The 16,511-nt window shown below is 67.1% G+C and overlaps 1 protein-coding gene across 3 annotated transcripts in view; it reads right to left on the bottom strand.

The window, feature by feature from the left end:
* Positions 1-3,714: 3,714 nt before the first annotated feature.
* Positions 3,715-16,511, bottom strand: part of DNAJC5G (DnaJ heat shock protein family (Hsp40) member C5 gamma) — an 18,825-nt gene continuing 6,028 nt past the window's right edge. Inside the window, exons 1-5 of one of the 3 annotated variants that reach the window (XM_078851986.1) lie at positions 11,518-11,746; positions 9,246-9,364; positions 8,685-8,898; positions 6,517-6,670; positions 3,715-4,727 (exon numbers count right to left, since the gene is read on the bottom strand). In XM_078851986.1, coding sequence (XP_078708112.1) covers positions 4,639-4,727; positions 6,517-6,670; positions 8,685-8,898; positions 9,246-9,358 — 570 coding nt within the window. In that variant the 5' untranslated portion in view covers positions 9,359-9,364; positions 11,518-11,746 and the 3' untranslated portion in view covers positions 3,715-4,638. Of the gene's footprint in view, positions 4,728-6,516; positions 6,671-8,684; positions 8,899-9,245; positions 9,365-10,360; positions 10,771-11,517; positions 11,747-16,511 lie in introns of those variants that run through there. The other 2 variants (XM_078851987.1, XM_078851985.1) reach the window with 2 other exon arrangements.

Genomic DNA, 16,511 nt, shown 5'->3' with positions numbered 1-16,511 from the left:
ACCAGTTAGCCAGTTTTTAATCCATTTTATGTGGGACAGGTTCATTTTATATCATTCTAGCTTTTTAATCAAAATGTCGGGTGTACCAAGTCAAATGTAGACACTAAGTGAGGTGTCTACACTGATGCTGCACCGCTCTAACTACGGCGACAAAAGTTCTATGCCTCTCATCACGGTGGTTTTATGATGTCAGCCTAGCAGGGGAGTTCCATGGGCGGGAGATGCAGTACAGTGTATACTCCTCCAGCGTTTTGTCTATGAAACTGTGTAGCGTAGACAAGGCCTCAGAGAAGTCTGAGTATGTTATGTCAACACTATTACCTTGCCATCTCATCAAGAAACAGATCCTGTCAAACTAACTTGATATGTTTCCCATAAACCTGTGAGGATTGTCATTAATTATACCAACTTCCTTTAATTCTTTATTAACCAAGTTCCGTATCAGCTGCTCTATTTGTCACGCCTCCCCCGGCTTGGTGCTACACGCCCAGCTTTGGAACAGTCTCTTGGAGGAACTCTTCAGTGGGCCAGACCCCCCAGCAGGTCCCACTCTTCCTTCAGGGCAGGCCATGCAGCCTCACCGCCTCCTGCGACTGGACTTCCCTAGCTCTTCCTACTTTTGGGTCCAAAGGCACTGGCCAGTAGCCTTTGGTGAGATCCGTGGTAGTGAGGTACTAGGTCCCCCCCGCAACTTGTCTAGAGTCTCATCGGTCCTAGGAATGGGGTAGGCATCGGACACGGTGATGGCACTGAACTTCCGATAGTCCACACAGAACTGGATCAACCCATCCTTCTTGGGGAGCAGCACCACGGTTGAGGCCCAGGGGCTGGAGGATGGCTGGGTCACCCCTAAAGCCAGCCTGTCCTTGCCCTCTCTCTGCAGGCCTGGGCCGGTTTCCTGTCTGCAGCAGACACCAAGTAATGCCCAGCATGTGCTGTATCTGTTCACTCTTGGCGCCTAAGGCATTCAAGAGACCTTTCCTTTGCATTGTTAGTGACTCACAAACAGGCAACAGAGTGCCCCTCCCCCTCCTCTTTCGCCCACTCTTCTCACAAATGTTACACGGCCCCGACATTTTGCCTTTCCCCAAGTCCCACGTCTGGGACATCCCCGCTGGTTCATTTCCCAGGACCCAGGCTTAACCTCGTCCCCTTTGGGTTTCTTTTCATACCCAGACTCACTGGCCACAAACTCATCTGCAAACCAGCCTGCATGGCGCAGCTCCTTCGGCTTCCCATTAGCCCCGGGCTCAGCTCACGGGACAGATCCTGGCATTGCTCAAACCCAAGCAGCTTGTAAAAACGTGTGTGGAGAGATTCTCCCATCGGGATGGTAGCTTCCATGTACATCAATCCCTTGGGCATTGCACATGCCAAAACCTTGTCCTGTAAGCATCCAGACCATCCATCTGGCTGTGCACCTCTATCACCCAGGGATTGGGCAAGGGGGTTGGACCGGTCCAGGCTCAAAGCGCAGCCTTCTCAAAGGCCAAGGTCTGTACCGCCCTCCCTTAAAACTGGGCACTTTGTACACCGTAGGTTCCCGTGGACTCTCCCCACTCGCCCCGCAAGGGGACCTCGGGCTCCTCCACATCCTGGGGCTGCTTTTCCTGGTACATCCAGTGTCTCAGTCAGCTCCCTGCCCTGTGTGCGCCCTCCCTCCGCTGCAGCTCCAGAGACGGGAATTGGGCATGAGCTGCCTGCCTTCATTGCCCTTGGGTCTGATCAGCCTTCTCCAGCCGCACAACCAGCTGCATCTTGCTTCACTTCCCCTGCTCCCTGCACAGCTCCACCATGCTCTTCCTAGGGAGGGGGTGTCACAGACCCACAGGGTTGGGGCTCAGGCCCCAACCCAGGAACAGTCTCAGAGAGGAACCCTTCAATGGGCCAGACCCCCCGGGGTCTCACTGTTGCCCGCGGGTGAGCCTCAGTCCGTAGCTCTGCCCAGCGAGTCCCACCAAGCCAGACACCCGGGAGAGACGCGGCCGCTCTGCAGGGCCCCCTGCACCCGCCAGTGCCTGCAGAGACACCAGGCAGCCTTTCCCCCAGAGCCGGTCTCGGTCCCCTGGGCACGGCGTGGGGAGCCCTCGGGTTAAGACACAATCCAGACGGCCAAGCCACCACAATCAGCCAGCCAAGCTGCTGTGGGCTCCACTTTCGCTCCCTCCCTCCCTTGTCTGTCTGTCCATCCCAGGCAGCCCAGGTCTCACCAAAGGCCAGCTCCTGTCCCAGCCTCAGGTTCCCTCCCACCGAGACCTGCGGAGTCCCCAGCCCCACTTGCTGGAGCTGGTTCAGTCCTGGAGGCTCCCACTGTCTGGCTGGATCCTCCCTTGAGCTGAGGCAGGGTCAGCCTGGCCTTAACACCCCAACAGGCCTGTGACACCCCTCCTGCTCTGCCCTAGGAGCATTTAACCCCTCGGCCCCTGCGGGGCAGCAGCCCCCCCCCCGCCCGGGAAGTCTCGCCAGGCTTGGCCTTAGGAAAGCATTGCAAGAAATTCCCACTTTGTTGCAGGGGGCTGGCCTGGTGCCGTTGAGGGAGTGGGGACCCGAGGCTGGCGTGGCACTGCTGGGGGCTGGCCTGACGGGGGAGCACCGGGGCTGATGCGGTACCATTGAATGGGGCCCAGCTGCGTGGGGGGAGGATGGCTGGAGGGGGAGGTTGAGCCACCTGGCAGAGAGAAAGGCCAACCAGCCTGCCCTATGGGTCAGGGGAGGGGCTCCCTCCTGTGTGACACAGAGCTGCCCTGGTTCAAGGGCTGGGCCACCACCTGGCCCCAGACCTGGGCAGTCCCTGCCTGGTCTCTGCTACCAGCATGTGAAACTGGCTGGCCCCTCCCCCAGAGCACAGCCCCATAGCCTCTCTGCCCCATGTGATGGGAGGCGTAGCAGCAGCCGTGGCACTGGAGAACAGGCGGGATGCGATGCCCCTGCCAGCCGCGACCTGGCACCCCCACCCACCCAGCTGACTCCAGCCCACAGGACAGGGCAGCCTACACAGACAATTAACCCTTGACACACCAAGCGGGCTGTTTACACTGCAGCCCCTGAAGCTTTCTGTGGTCTGTGGCCCAGCAGCCTAGACCCACTGCCCCTACCCCCGCAGCGCCCCCAAGGGAGGGCAGCCAGAGGCAGCTGGGGGGCAAGCATTGGTGGCTCCAGCTCACAGAGACTCCCTTGGGAGCAGAGGCCTCCATGCAGGGGAGGAAGCTGGACATGGGGGCGGGGGTGCACCAACCTCCAGGGCAGGTGCAGTGCAGGGAGCAGCTGCCGGCTGCCAGGCTAGAGGGGGGAGGTGTTATTCCAATGGCCTGTTACCCTCCCCTGGGCCCATTCAGCCTCTAGGCCAAGGCACAGGACCCTGCCCCTACTCCGCCTGGCTCCCAGGGAGGTGGCTTCAGGCAACAGGTGCTGAGGCCCAGCCGTGTCCCTTCCCCGCTCTGGTCCCTCACTGTCTAGCTGACAGCCCCTGTAGGGAAGCAGGAAAGGCCCCCGCCCAGCTGTGCAGACCCAGCTGTGGCCACGCACCCTTTGCTGGCGCTGGGCACACAGCAACGCGACAGCGCTAGGCCCACTGGGGTCCCCCGGGGGCTGGGGCCAGTCCTGCAGCACAGGCGAGAGGAGCCGCGCACAGCCTGGCTCTGGACACGAGAACCTGGAGCAAGGCTGGGCAGGGAGCTGGCTGCGCGGGTACAAGTCACGGACTCAGAGCAGTGCCGGCAGGGCAAAGACCACGGCGAGAGACAAGCCCGCAGCCGCCTTTAATGGTGCCATCAAAGCCAGACAACAGGTTCCTTTACTCCCCTGACACACCGCCCCGGTGGGCCCCAGGGTGCCAGCAGGGACACCAGTGAGGCTCAGACACAGTGACTGAGGCTCTGCCTGGAGGCCAGGACAGCAGCACTGAGGGAGGGGGTCCTACCCCCAGAGGGGCAGCAGGCCACAGAGCAAGCAGGCAGAGAGCGTGCTACCTGCCAGGACCACGGCCTGCCTAGAGAGCTGTGTTTGGCACCCGACACAGGGAAGGGACAGGTCCCTGGAAGCAGCAGGGTGCCCGGCAGGCTCAGCCTGCAGCTGCTCCATCTCCATGGGCTAGTTACAGTGGGGTTGGTCTCATTTGCCTCCAGGCTGCGCGGCTGGGGCACAGGCGTGTGCTTCTCAGGCCAGGACCCAGAGGGCAGCACCCAGCCCAGGGCCCTGCGAGCTCGGCGTCCACGCAGCTGTAAACACTGGGTTCGGAGGAGAGGGGCCCGGCTGGGGAGAAGCCAGGCGGGTGCTGGTGCTGTTGGTGAGTGACTGGCCGAGGGAGGGATGGGGGCTGTGCGGCAAGGCAGGGGTTGTGCCCAGGGGTTTCCAGTCTCGGGTTCCTGGTGCAGCACAGGGAGCCTGGCCCATCAGCAGGCTACAGCAGCCGGAGAAGTCACAGCACAAGGAGCCTTGGGCAGGCGCCAGTCCTTACAGGGCCCGGGCAGAGGCCCGAACAGCCTCCCCACAGGCGTTGGCCAATTTACCTGAGATTCGAGCCGCAGCCAGCTGGCCTGGCTGCGCCCAGCGCAGGGACCCCGGGCAGCGGCCGTTCCAGTGGGGTTCCCACCCAGAGTCCAGGCAAGGGGACAGGCAGTCGGCAGGTCGAGGCTGGCCTCATGCGTCAGTCCTCAGGCTGGCGTCTGGCAGTGGCTCCTCTCCGGCTGCTGCAGGCAGGGGCTGCACCACAATGGGTGTCTGGGTGTCTGAGGAGCAACAGGCTCAGTGAGGGGCAGGGCATGCAGGGGTCTCAGAGCACCCCCACTGCCACCTAGGATCCCCCCAGCCCCAAACCAGGCTGCCTGCTTGGCACAGAACCCGGCAGCCAGAGGGATGGGAGCTCAGGGCTCAGGCCAGCTGCTCCAGGCCCAGAGAACAAACCCAAGCAGAGGGTGCAGGCCCCAGGGAGATGAAAGCCATGGAGCAGGGTGTGGACCTGGCCAGCCCAAATGGCTATTACTGGCCCACCACTGTGGGCAAAGATGGTGGGGCACTGGTAGCCAGGGCTGGGCTGGCCAGGGGGAGCTGGCGGGGGGAGCCCAGGCTGGGAGGGCCGGGGGAGGAGGGGGTTAGGGGGAGCCCAGGCTGGGAGGGCCGGGGGAACAGTGGGAGCCCAGGCTGGGCATGGCGGAAGGAAAGAGGGGGCTGGAGCCCAGGCTGGGCCGGCCAGGGGGAGCCCAGGCTGGGTGTGTGAGGGGGGCAGACCAGGCTGGGGAGCTGGGAGCAGAGGGTGGGTTGGGGGTGACAAGTGCTCCTCTGGCTCACTGGAAGGCTCCTCCAGGGGGCTGGTGAAAGCCAGGATGTATCACAAATCCTGTGGGTCTGTGACAAAGGGCCAGCAATAACAGGCACCAGAGGGGCAGGGCCGCAAGTGTGGGGATGCCAGGAGCACCCCATCACCCGACAGGCATAGCAGCCATGCCCAACTCCTTGCTGTCTCCCTCCACGCCTGCCTGGGGCCCCGGGGACACACAGGTGGGGCGGCTGTGACAGTGCAAAGCCTGGGGGACGCAAGGCTGGTGAGTGCTGGGGTGAGTCCCAGGGAGGCCTTGCCCCAAGCGTGGTAAGACAATTGCCTTGTGCTGGGCCCCCTCTCCTGGCCACTCAAAGCACTGTCACCAGGCCTCCTGGACATCAGCTCAGTGACTGGAGGGACAGCCTCCCCCCCGCATGCTGGGGCCAACAACAGGGAGGGCTCAGCCCCATCCCGATTGCAATGAGCAGGACTGGGCCTGTCAGGCAGAGCAGCAGGGCAGGCCCCAGGGCTGCTCAGCTCCCTCCGGGCGCCTGGATCCAGGCTGTCTCCTGCTCTGCCCTGCACCCTGCCCACCCGGTCCCGCACCGTGGGAGGGACTGACCTCAGGCTCAGCCAAGCCCTTGCTCCCACGTGGGCTGCTGTGTCCCTCCCTGCAGGGGGCAGGACAGCACAATCCTCCCCAATCCCCCAAGCACTAGGGCCCAGCACTGCCTGCCCCAGCCCCTTCCGCAGGCACCTGGCACAGACTGCCCCAGCCCAGAGAGGACTCCAGGATGTCAGGCTGACCCCACTTTCCTCCATTCACAGCACCGGCACTGGGGGTCCCCCCTCCCTGGTGGCAGCTGCCAGGGCTGGGCCGAGCCAAGCCAGCCACAGGCTCGTGTAGACAGCACGGCACGGGGCAGGGCAGATGAGAGACTTGCCCAGAGTACACAGCAAGCCGTGGCAGAGCTGGGACCCTGGGCCGGAGCCCAGTACTGCCCCCTCCTCTAGCTCCTGCTGCCATCTGCCCCGCCGGCCCCTTCAAAACCCACCGCCTGCCACGTGCTGCCCACCCCCGGTGCTGGCCATGCCCCAACCCCCCATTACCCTTGCTGCCTCGGGCTTCACCGCCCACCTCCCCGGCAGATTCCCCACCCCGCTGAGAGCGTGGCCCAGACCAGGGCAGGCCAGGGGCTGTGCGGTCTCCCCCGAGAGCAGGAGCACAGCGCAGGGCAACTCCTCCTGCTCCTCCTCACCTTCGGCCTCAGCTTGGATCTGGGCCTCCAGGTCCTCGGGGTTGACGTACTTGTAGGCGTCCTCGTCCTCAGGCGGGCGGCACTTCCCGCAGCAGAAGCAGCAGCAGCAGCAGCAGCAGCAGCAGGAGAAGAGGCCGCAGCACACAGCCAAGGCCTGCGTGGGAGGGAGCAGCCAGGTCAGAGAATCCGCGGGGCTGCGAGGGGTCTCCCAGCCCAGCGCCCCGCAGCGAGGCAGGACCACGGACTGTCTGAGCAGCCCTGACGGGGGTGTGTCCAGCCGGCTCTGGGGAACCTCCAGTGGGGACGGGGACTCCACGGCCTCCCTGGGCAATCCGTTCCACTGCGTCACCCCCCGGGCGGGACGCTTTTCCCAGGGTCCAACCGAAACCGCCCTGGCTGCAATTGAACCCATGGCTTCTTGGGGGTTTCAGAAAAATAATTTACCTCCCTCCTCTTTATAACAACCGTTTCTGTAGCTGAAGACTTCTCTCTTCTCCCCCCACTCCAGTCTTCTCCTCGCCAAACTAAACAAACCCTTTTTCAATTCTTCCTGGAAGGCCGTGTTTTCTCAATCTTTAATCATTTTTTGTTGATCTTCTCTGGACTCTCTCCAATTTGTCTGCATCTTTCCTGAATTGTGGCACCCAGAACTGGACACAATACTCCAGTTGAGGCTAATCAGTGTGGAGTAGAGCAGAAGAATTACTTCTTGTGCCCTGCTTACAACACTCCTGCTAATACAGCCCAGAATGATGTTTGCTTTTTTTGCAACAGCGTTACACTGTTCACTCATTTAGTTTGTGTCCACTATGACCCCCAGATCCCTTCCCGCAGTGCTCCGTCCTAGGCCGTCATTTCCCATTTTGTATGTATGCAACTGAGCGTTCCCTCCGAAGTAGAGTACTTTGCATTTGCCCTTGTTGAATTTTATCCTATTTACTGCAGACCATTTCTCCAGTTTGTCCAGATCAGTTTGAATTTTAATCCTGTCCTCCAAAGCACTTGCAACCCCTCCCAGCTTGGTACTGTCTGCAAATGTTATAAGTGTACTCCCTATGCCCTTATCTAAACCACTGATGAAGATATCAAATAGAAGTAGCCCCATGATAGATCCCTGCAGGACCCCACTTGTTATGCCCTCTAGCTTGACTGTGAACCACTAATAACTACACTCTGGGAATGGTTTTGCACCCACCTTACAGTAGGTTCATCTAGGTTACATTTCCCTAGTTTGTTTATGAGACAGTCACTTGAGACAGGTTTCAGAGTAGCAGCCGTGTTAGTCTGTATCCGCAAAAAGAACAGGAGGACTTGTGGCACCTTAGAGACTAACATTTATTGGAGCATAAGCTTTCGTGAGCTACAGCTCACTTCATCGGATGCATCCGACACTCAAATAAATGTGTTAGTCTCTAAGGTGCCACAAGTCCTCCTTTTCTTTTCACTTGAGACAGTATCATATCTCAACATCAGTAAGGCTTTTATCACGTCCTCCACTTCCCCCTATCCACAAGGCTTGTTACTCACTGTCAAAGGAGGACATTAGGTTGGTTTGACAAGATTTGCTTGACACTGTTCACTGTTACTTATCACCTTCTCATCTTGTAAGTCTTTACAAATACATTGTTTGAGTATTTGCTCCATTATCTTTCCAGATACCAAGGTTAAACTGACTGGTCTGTAATTTCCTGGTTTGTCTTTATCCCCTTTAGTGATAAGGACTATATTTGCCCTTTGCCAGTCCTCTGGGATCTCTCCCGGCCTCCAGGAGTTCTCAAAAATAATCACGAATGGCCCAGAGATCTCTTCAGCCAGTTCCTTAAGTATTCTAGGATGTATTTCATCAGGCCCTGCCGACTTGGAGACACCTAACTTGTCTATGTAATTCTTGTTCTTTCCTTAGTTTAGCTTCAGACCCTGCCCCATCCTGCCCCGACGTTCAGACTGACTGAAATCCCACCTCTGCCACAATGGGTGGCTCAGGGCCTGGGCACCGCACCCACCTCCGGTTGGGACACCCAGAGCCCAGGAGACCTCTCCATGTCACCCCACCTGGCAGCCTGAGCCATGTGGCTGGGGCAGCCAGCGCTGGGAGTGCCCCGGAGGAGCCCGACAGGTGCAGAGAATGGGTGGGTGGGGGCTGTGCCCAGCAGGCAGGGGGCACTCACCTTGAACCACCACTTGGACATGAGGAAGTAGTACTTGACGCTCTCCTCGCCGAACTGCTCAGCCACGTAGAGCCCCATAGAGCCATATTCATCGTAGATCTTCCGCTTGTTCTCATCATTCAGCGTCGCATTCGCATTGTTGATCTCCTTGAACTTCTCCACTGCCTCGGGATTCTCGGGGTTCTTGTCTGGGTGGTACTTCAGGGCTAATTTCCTGCACGGTGCAGGGAAGCGGCAGGGCTGAGGAGACGTCCCAAGTCGCCCCCAAGATCTCAGGGGGGCACCAGAGAATCCTCCCTCCCTTTCCCCTGGGGCTGGGAGACCCTAAGCTACTTGGTATGACCCTACCCCATGCTGGGGGCAGGAGGACCCTTGGGGAGCACGGTGCGACCTCTCCCACACAGGAGTTCCAGGGCGTGCATTTTTCTCCAGGGCCAGGGCCAGAGCCAAGCCGTGGCTGGCTGGGCTCTCCCTGCCCCAGCACATCCGGCAGCAGAGGTGCAGCCAGAAGGGGCCCGTGGGAGAGGCGGGGTGGCTGGGCCCAGCAGGTGGGCTCCCTACCTGTACGCCTTCTTGATCTCCTCTGAAGAAGCCCCCTTCTCCAGGCCCAGGACTCTGTACAAACTCTCCCCAGCCCGGGACATTTTCCGCTGGGGTCGGCCGGGTTCCGCCATGTTGCTCTGTATTGGAGGGGGAATGGGGGGTGTGAGTCACCGTGCCCACGCCCTGCAGGCTGCAGCCACCCCTTTGTGGGGCAGGACCGGTGAGGACAAGGGGAGCTGGGTGCAGGGGCTGGCACACCAGCTATTCCAGCTCCCCAGAGCGTGCAGAGGGGCCTGTGCTGGCCAGGATCCTGTCACCCATTGCAGGGCCATCTCCTCATGGCAATCCAGGCAGGCAGCTGTGTGTGCTGGGCAGCGGGGCACAGCTGCCCAGGGGATCCCCTCCCATCACAGGGCCCGCTCAGCAGAGCCCCTGGGGGGATTAGGGAACCAGGCAGACACCAGCTCTCCAGCAGAGGGCCAAGCCCAGGGCTCCCACGCTACAGCCAGCGCTCACAGTACCAGCGAGGAAGCAGGGAACAGCAGGTTTCCAGCAGGGCCTGCACCCCCACCTGGCCTGGGGCTCCCACCCGCAAGGAGGGAAGGCCAGGCCAGCAGTGCCTACAGCTCCCTCCATACCAAACCTCCCCTCCTCCATACCACACGCAGCCCTGGACACCCGAGACAAGGCCACACCAGCACCACAGGCCCCCAGCAGCCTGGGGCGAGCCTGCCAGCTGCGCAGAGCCTTGGCCTGGGGCAGTGATGCCCTCGGGGCAGGCCCAACACACTGCGGACATACCGCTCGCTCGCAGCAGCTGTCACCCTCACGAGTCAGGGCTGCCAATGGCCGCACTGCCCCCTCGTGGCCACAGGGCCCACAGCCCAGGGACCAGAGTACTCCCAGATACATGCCAGTGCAGCACGCCCCATTCCCAGCCATGCACCCACAAGGAGGGGGGCTAACTGCAGAGACATTGAAGGCGTGCACCTCCCCACACAGACACCCCCAAACCCTCTCTCTGCAGCTTGTCAGAGCTCTGGGTTTCTCTCACCCTGCAAGCTCCCCTGCCCCACCCCCAAAAAGGGCCCGAGAGCTAAGCAGAAGGACAGGGACCAGGACACAGCACTTACCGAGCCAGTAGTGTGAATCCAGGCTCACCCGGCAGCAGGAATGAGGAAGTGAAACAAGGCAGGGCAAGAACTGGCCAGACAAGGAGGAGAGACAGAGAGACAGCCCAACAACCAGCCCCCACCTGGCCATGACCCAAGGAGGAGGGCACAGACAGCCCAGCAACCAGCCTGCCCACGGCCAGCGGCCACCTGGCCGTGACCCAAGGGTGGTGGGGGGACACAGACAGCCCAGCAACCAGCCTGCCCACGGCCAGCGCCCACCTGGCCGTGACCCAAGGGTGGTGGGGGGACACAGACAGCCCAGCGCCCACCTGGCCGTGACCCAAGGGGGGGGACACAGACAGCCCAGCAACCAGCCTGCCCACGGCCAGCGCCCACCTGGCCGTGACCCAAGGGTGGTGGGGGGACACAGACAGCCCAGCAACCAGCCTGCCCACGGCCAGCGCCCACCTGGCTGTGACCCAAGGGTGGTGGGGGGACACAGACAGCCCAGCAACCAGCCTGCCCACGGCCAGCGCCCACCTGGCCGTGACCCAAGGGTGGTGGGGGGACACAGACAGCCCAGCGCCCACCTGGCCGTGACCCAAGGGTGGTGGGGGGACACAGACAGCCCAGCAACCAGCCTGCCCCCGCAGCCCAGCCGGCTCCCCGCCAGCCCCACTGACCCTCACGCCACCAGCAGGCCCCGAGCACGGAGCGGGTCTGGCCCCGGGGCCGGGCTGGGCGGGGCTTGGCCCGGTGACAGCCCAGCTCAGCGGCCGGCCGAAGACCCGGAGCCCGGCCCCTTCCGCCAGCCCGCGGGGTCAGGCCTCGCACCAGCCGCGGGAGGGTCTGGGGCGCCCCAGGTCCCCGGCCCGGGGGGGGCAGGGCTGGGGCCGCGCTGGGGGCCCGGGCCCGTCCCCTGGCAGCTCCCGGCGCCGCGCTCTGCCCAGGCGCCAGCGACTCCCGGCCCCGAGCCGGGCCCCGAGCGGCAGCAGAGCCCGGGCGCACCAGCCGGCGGCCCTCGGGGGGCGGGACCGAGCCCGGCGCCGGGGCAGCCCGCCCCGCCCCGCCCCGCCCCGCTCCCCTCCCCTCCCGGGGGCTCGGCCCCGCCCCGCCCCGCCCCACCCGCCGCGGGGAGTTCCGCCGCTCCCCCGGCCCCGGCCCCGGCCCCTCACCGGCGGCTCCGCTCGGCTTCCGCCACCGACCCGGCGGAACCGGAACCGGAACCGGACCCTCCTCACGCCTGCGCAGGCGCCTTCACCCCGAGCGGCCCCGCGCAGGCGCAGATCCCTGCACGGCGACGACAGGGCAGAGCCCCGAGGCCGGCCCGTCCCTAGGGCCACCGGACCTGGAAATGCCCCGGAGACACAACTCCCAGCGTGCCCCGCGCGCCTCCAACTCCCAGCGTACCCCGCGCCCCGCCCCTCCGACTCCCAGTGTGCCCCGCGCCCCGCCGACTCCCAGCGTGCCCTGCGCCCCGCGCGCCTCCAACTCCCAGCGTACCCCGCGCCCCGCCCCTCCGACTCCCAGTGTGCCCCGCGCCCCGCCGACTCCCAGCGTGCCCTGCGCCCCGCCCCTCCGACTCCCAGCGTGCCCCGCGCCCCGCCGACTCCCAGCGTGCCCTGCGCCCCGCCCCTCCGACTCCCAGTGTGCCCCGCCCCTCCGACTCCCAGTGTGCCCCACGCGCCTCCAACTCCCAGCGTGCCCCACGCTCCGCCCCGCCGACTCCCAGCGTGCCCTGCGCCCCGCCCCTCCGACTCCCAGTGTGCCCCGCCCCTCCAACTCCCAGTGTGCCCCACGCGCCTCCAACTCCCAGCGTGCCCTGCGCCCCGCCCCTCCGACTCCCAGCGTGCCCCGCGCCCCGCCGACTCCCAGCGTGCCCTGCGCCCCGCCCCTCCGACTCCCAGCGTGCCCCACGCGCCTCCCACTCCCAGCGTGCCCTGCGCCCCGCCCCTCCGACTCCCAGCGTACCCCGCGCTCCGCCCCTTCGACTCCCAGCGTGCCCCTCACCCCGCCAACTCCCAGTGTGCCCCACGCGCCTCCAACTCCCAGCGTGCCCCGCGCCCCGCCCCTCCGACTCCCAGCGTGCCCCTCACCCCGCCAACTCCCAGCGTGCCCTGCGCCCCGCCCCTCCGACTCCCAGCGTGCCCCACGCGCCTCCAACTCCCAGCGTGCCCTGCGCCCCGCCCCTCCGACTCCCAGCGTGCCCCACGCGCCTCCAACTCCCAGCGTGCCCTGCGCCCCGCCCCTCCGACTCCCAGCGTACCCCGCGCTCCGCCCCTCCGACTCCCAGCACACCCCGCGCCCCGCCGACTCCCAGCGTGCCCCGCGCCCCGCCCCTCCGACTCCCAGCGTGCCCCACGCGCCTCCAACTCCCAGCGTGCCCCACGCTCCGCCCCGCCGACTCCCAGCGTGCCCTGCGCCCCGCCCCGCCGACTCCCAGCGTGCCCCACGCGCCTCCCACTCCCAGCGTGCCCCACGCTCCGCCCCTCCGACTCCCAGCGTGCCCCGCGCGCCTCCGACTCCCAGCGTGCCCCGCGCGCCTCCGACTCCCAGCGTGCCCTGCGCCCCGCCCCTCCGACTCCCAGTGTGCCCCACGCGCCTCCAACTCCCAGTGTGCCCCACGCGCCTCCAACTCCCAGCGTGCCCTGCGCCCCGCCCCTCCGACTCCCAGCGTGCCCCGCGCCCCGCCGACTCCCAGCGTGCCCTGCGCCCCGCCCCTCCGACTCCCAGCGTGCCCTGCGCCCCGCCCCTCCGACTCCCAGCGTACCCCGCGCTCCGCCCCTTCGACTCCCAGCGTGCCCCTCACCCCGCCAACTCCCAGTGTGCCCCACGCGCCTCCAACTCCCAGCGTGCCCCGCGCCCCGCCCCTCCGACTCCCAGCGTGCCCCGCGCCCCGCCCCTCCGACTCCCAGCGTGCCCCACGCGCCTCCAACTCCCAGCGTGCCCCACGCTCCGCCCCGCCGACTCCCAGCACACCCCGCGCGCCTCCAACTCCCAGCACACCCCGCGCCCCGCCGACTCCCAGCGTGCCCCGCGCGCCTCCAACTCCCAGCGTGCCCCACGCTCCGCCCCGCCGACTCCCAGCGTGCCCTGCGCCCCGCCCCTCCGACTCCCAGCGTGCCCCACGCGCCTCCAACTCCCAGCGTGCCCCACGCTCCGCCCCGCCGACTCCCAGCGTGCCCTGCGCCCCGCCCCTCCGACTCCCAGCGTGCCCCACGCGCCTCCCACTCCCAGCGTGCCCCACGCTCCGCCTCTCCGACTCCCAGCGTGCCCCGCGCGCCTCCAACTCCCAGTGTGCCCTGCGCCCCGCCCCTCCGACTCCCAGCGTGCCCCACGCTCCGCCTCTCCGACTCCCAGTGTGCCCCACGCGCCTCCAACTCCCAGCGTGCCCTGCGCCCCGCTCCTCCGACTCCCAGTGTGCCCCACGCGCCTCCAACTCCCAGTGTGCCCCACGCGCCTCCAACTCCCAGCGTGCCCTGCGCCCCGCCCCTCCGACTCCCAGCGTGCCCCGCGCCCCGCCCCTCCGACTCCCAGCGTTCCCCACGCGCCTCCAACTCCCAGTGTGCCCCACGCGCCTCCAACTCCCAGTGTGCCCCACGCGCCTCCAACTCCCAGCGTGCCCTGCGCCCCGCCCCTCCGACTCCCAGCGTTCCCCACGCGCCTCCAACTCCCAGCACACCCCGCGCCCCGCCGACTCCCAGCGTGCCCTGCGCCCCGCCCCTCCGACTCCCAGCGTGCCCCACGCGCCTCCAACTCCCAGCGTGCCCTGCGCCCCGCCCCGCCGACTCCCAGCGTGCCCCACGCGCCTCCAACTCCCAGCGTGCCCCGCGCCCCGCCCCTCCGACTCCCAGCGTGCCCCACGCGCCTCCCACTCCCAGCGTGCCCTGCGCCCCGCCCCTCCGACTCCCAGCGTGCCCCACGCGCCTCCCACTCCCAGCGTGCCCTGCGCCCCGCCCCTCCGACTCCCAGCGTACCCCGCGCTCCGCCCCTTCGACTCCCAGCGTGCCCCTCACCCCGCCAACTCCGTGTGCCCCACGCGCCTCCAACTCCCAGCGTGCCCTGCGCCCCGCCCCTCCGACTCCCAGCGTGCCCCGCGCCCCGCCCCTCCGACTCCCAGCGTGCCCCACGCGCCTCCAACTCCCAGCGTGCCCTGCGCCCCGCCCCGCCGACTCCCAGTGTGCCCCACGCGCCTCCCACTCCCAGCGTGCCCCACGCTCCGCCCCTCCGACTCCCAGCGTGCCCCACGCGCCTCCAACTCCCAGCGTGCCCTGCGCCCCGCCCCTCCGACTCCCAGCGTGCCCCGCGCCCCGCCAACTCCCAGCGTGCCCTGCGCCCCGCCCCTCCGACTCCCAGCGTGCCCCACGCGCCTCCAACTCCCAGCGTGCCCTGCGCCCCGCCCCTCCGACTCCCAGCGTACCCCGCGCTCCGCCCCTTCGACTCCCAGCGTGCCCCTCACCCCTCCGACTCCCAGCGTGCCCCACGCGCCTCCAACTCCCAGCGTGCCCTGCGCCCCGCCCCTCCGACACCCAGCGTACCCCGCGCCCCGCCCCTCCGACTCCCAGCGTGCCCCTCACCCCGCCAACTCCGTGTGCCCCACGCGCCTCCAACTCCCAGCGTGCCCTGCGCCCCGCCCCTCCGACTCCCAGCGTGCCCCACGCGCCTCCAACTCCCAGCGTGCCCTGCGCCCCGCCCCTCCGACTCCCAGCGTTCCCCACGCGCCTCCAACTCCCAGCACACCCCGCGCCCCGCCGACTCCCAGCGTGCCCCGCGCCCACCCCCTTCAACTCCCAGCGTGCCCTGCGCCCCGCCCCTCCGACTCCCAGCGTGCCCCACGCGCCTCCAACTCCCAGCGTGCCCTGCGCCCCGCCCCGCCGACTCCCAGCGTGCCCCACGCGCCTCCCACTCCCAGCGTGCCCCACGCTCCGCCCCTCCGACTCCCAGCGTGCCCCGCGCCCCGCCCCTCCGACTCCCAGCGTGCCCCGCGCCCCGCCCCTCCGACTCCCAGCGTGCCCCACGCGCCTCCCACTCCCAGCGTGCCCTGCGCCCCGCCCCTCCGACTCCCAGCGTGCCCCACGCGCCTCCCACTCCCAGCGTGCCCTGCGCCCCGCCCCTCCGACTCCCAGCGTACCCCGCGCTCCGCCCCTTCGACTCCCAGCGTGCCCCTCACCCCGCCAACTCCGTGTGCCCCACGCGCCTCCAACTCCCAGCGTGCCCTGCGCCCCGCCCCTCCGACTCCCAGCGTGCCCCGCGCCCCGCCCCTCCGACTCCCAGCGTGCCCCACGCGCCTCCAACTCCCAGCGTGCCCTGCGCCCCGCCCCGCCGACTCCCAGTGTGCCCCACGCGCCTCCCACTCCCAGCGTGCCCCACGCTCCGCCCCTCCGACTCCCAGCGTGCCCCACGCGCCTCCAACTCCCAGCGTGCCCTGCGCCCCGCCCCTCCGACTCCCAGCGTGCCCCGCGCCCCGCCAACTCCCAGCGTGCCCTGCGCCCCGCCCCTCCGACTCCCAGCGTGCCCCACGCGCCTCCAACTCCCAGCGTGCCCTGCGCCCCGCCCCTCCGACTCCCAGCGTACCCCGCGCTCCGCCCCTTCGACTCCCAGCGTGCCCCTCACCCCTCCGACTCCCAGCGTGCCCCACGCGCCTCCAACTCCCAGCGTGCCCTGCGCCCCGCCCCTCCGACACCCAGCGTACCCCGCGCCCCGCCCCTCCGACTCCCAGCGTGCCCCTCACCCCGCCAACTCCGTGTGCCCCACGCGCCTCCAACTCCCAGCGTGCCCTGCGCCCCGCCCCTCCGACTCCCAGCGTGCCCCACGCGCCTCCAACTCCCAGCGTGCCCTGCGCCCCGCCCCTCCGACTCCCAGCGTTCCCCACGCGCCTCCAACTCCCAGCACACCCCGCGCCCCGCCGACTCCCAGCGTGCCCCGCGCCCACCCCCTTCAACTCCCAGCGTGCCCTGCGCCCCGCCCCTCCGACTCCCAGCGTGCCCCACGCGCCTCCAACTCCCAGCGTGCCCTGCGCCCCGCCCCGCCGACTCCCAGCGTGCCCCACGCGCCTCCCACTCCCAGCGTGCCCCACGCTCCGCCCCTCCGACTCCCAGCGTGCCCCGCGCCCCGCCCCTCCGACTCCCAGCGTGCCCCGCGCCCCGCCCCTCCGACTCCCAGCGTGCCC

Source organism: Lepidochelys kempii, chromosome 3, assembly GCF_965140285.1.
Source record: "Lepidochelys kempii isolate rLepKem1 chromosome 3, rLepKem1.hap1, whole genome shotgun sequence".
In the NCBI taxonomy this organism is placed as follows: Eukaryota; Metazoa; Chordata; order Testudines; family Cheloniidae; genus Lepidochelys; species Lepidochelys kempii.
This window is presented reverse-complemented; position numbering and strand designations above follow the sequence as displayed.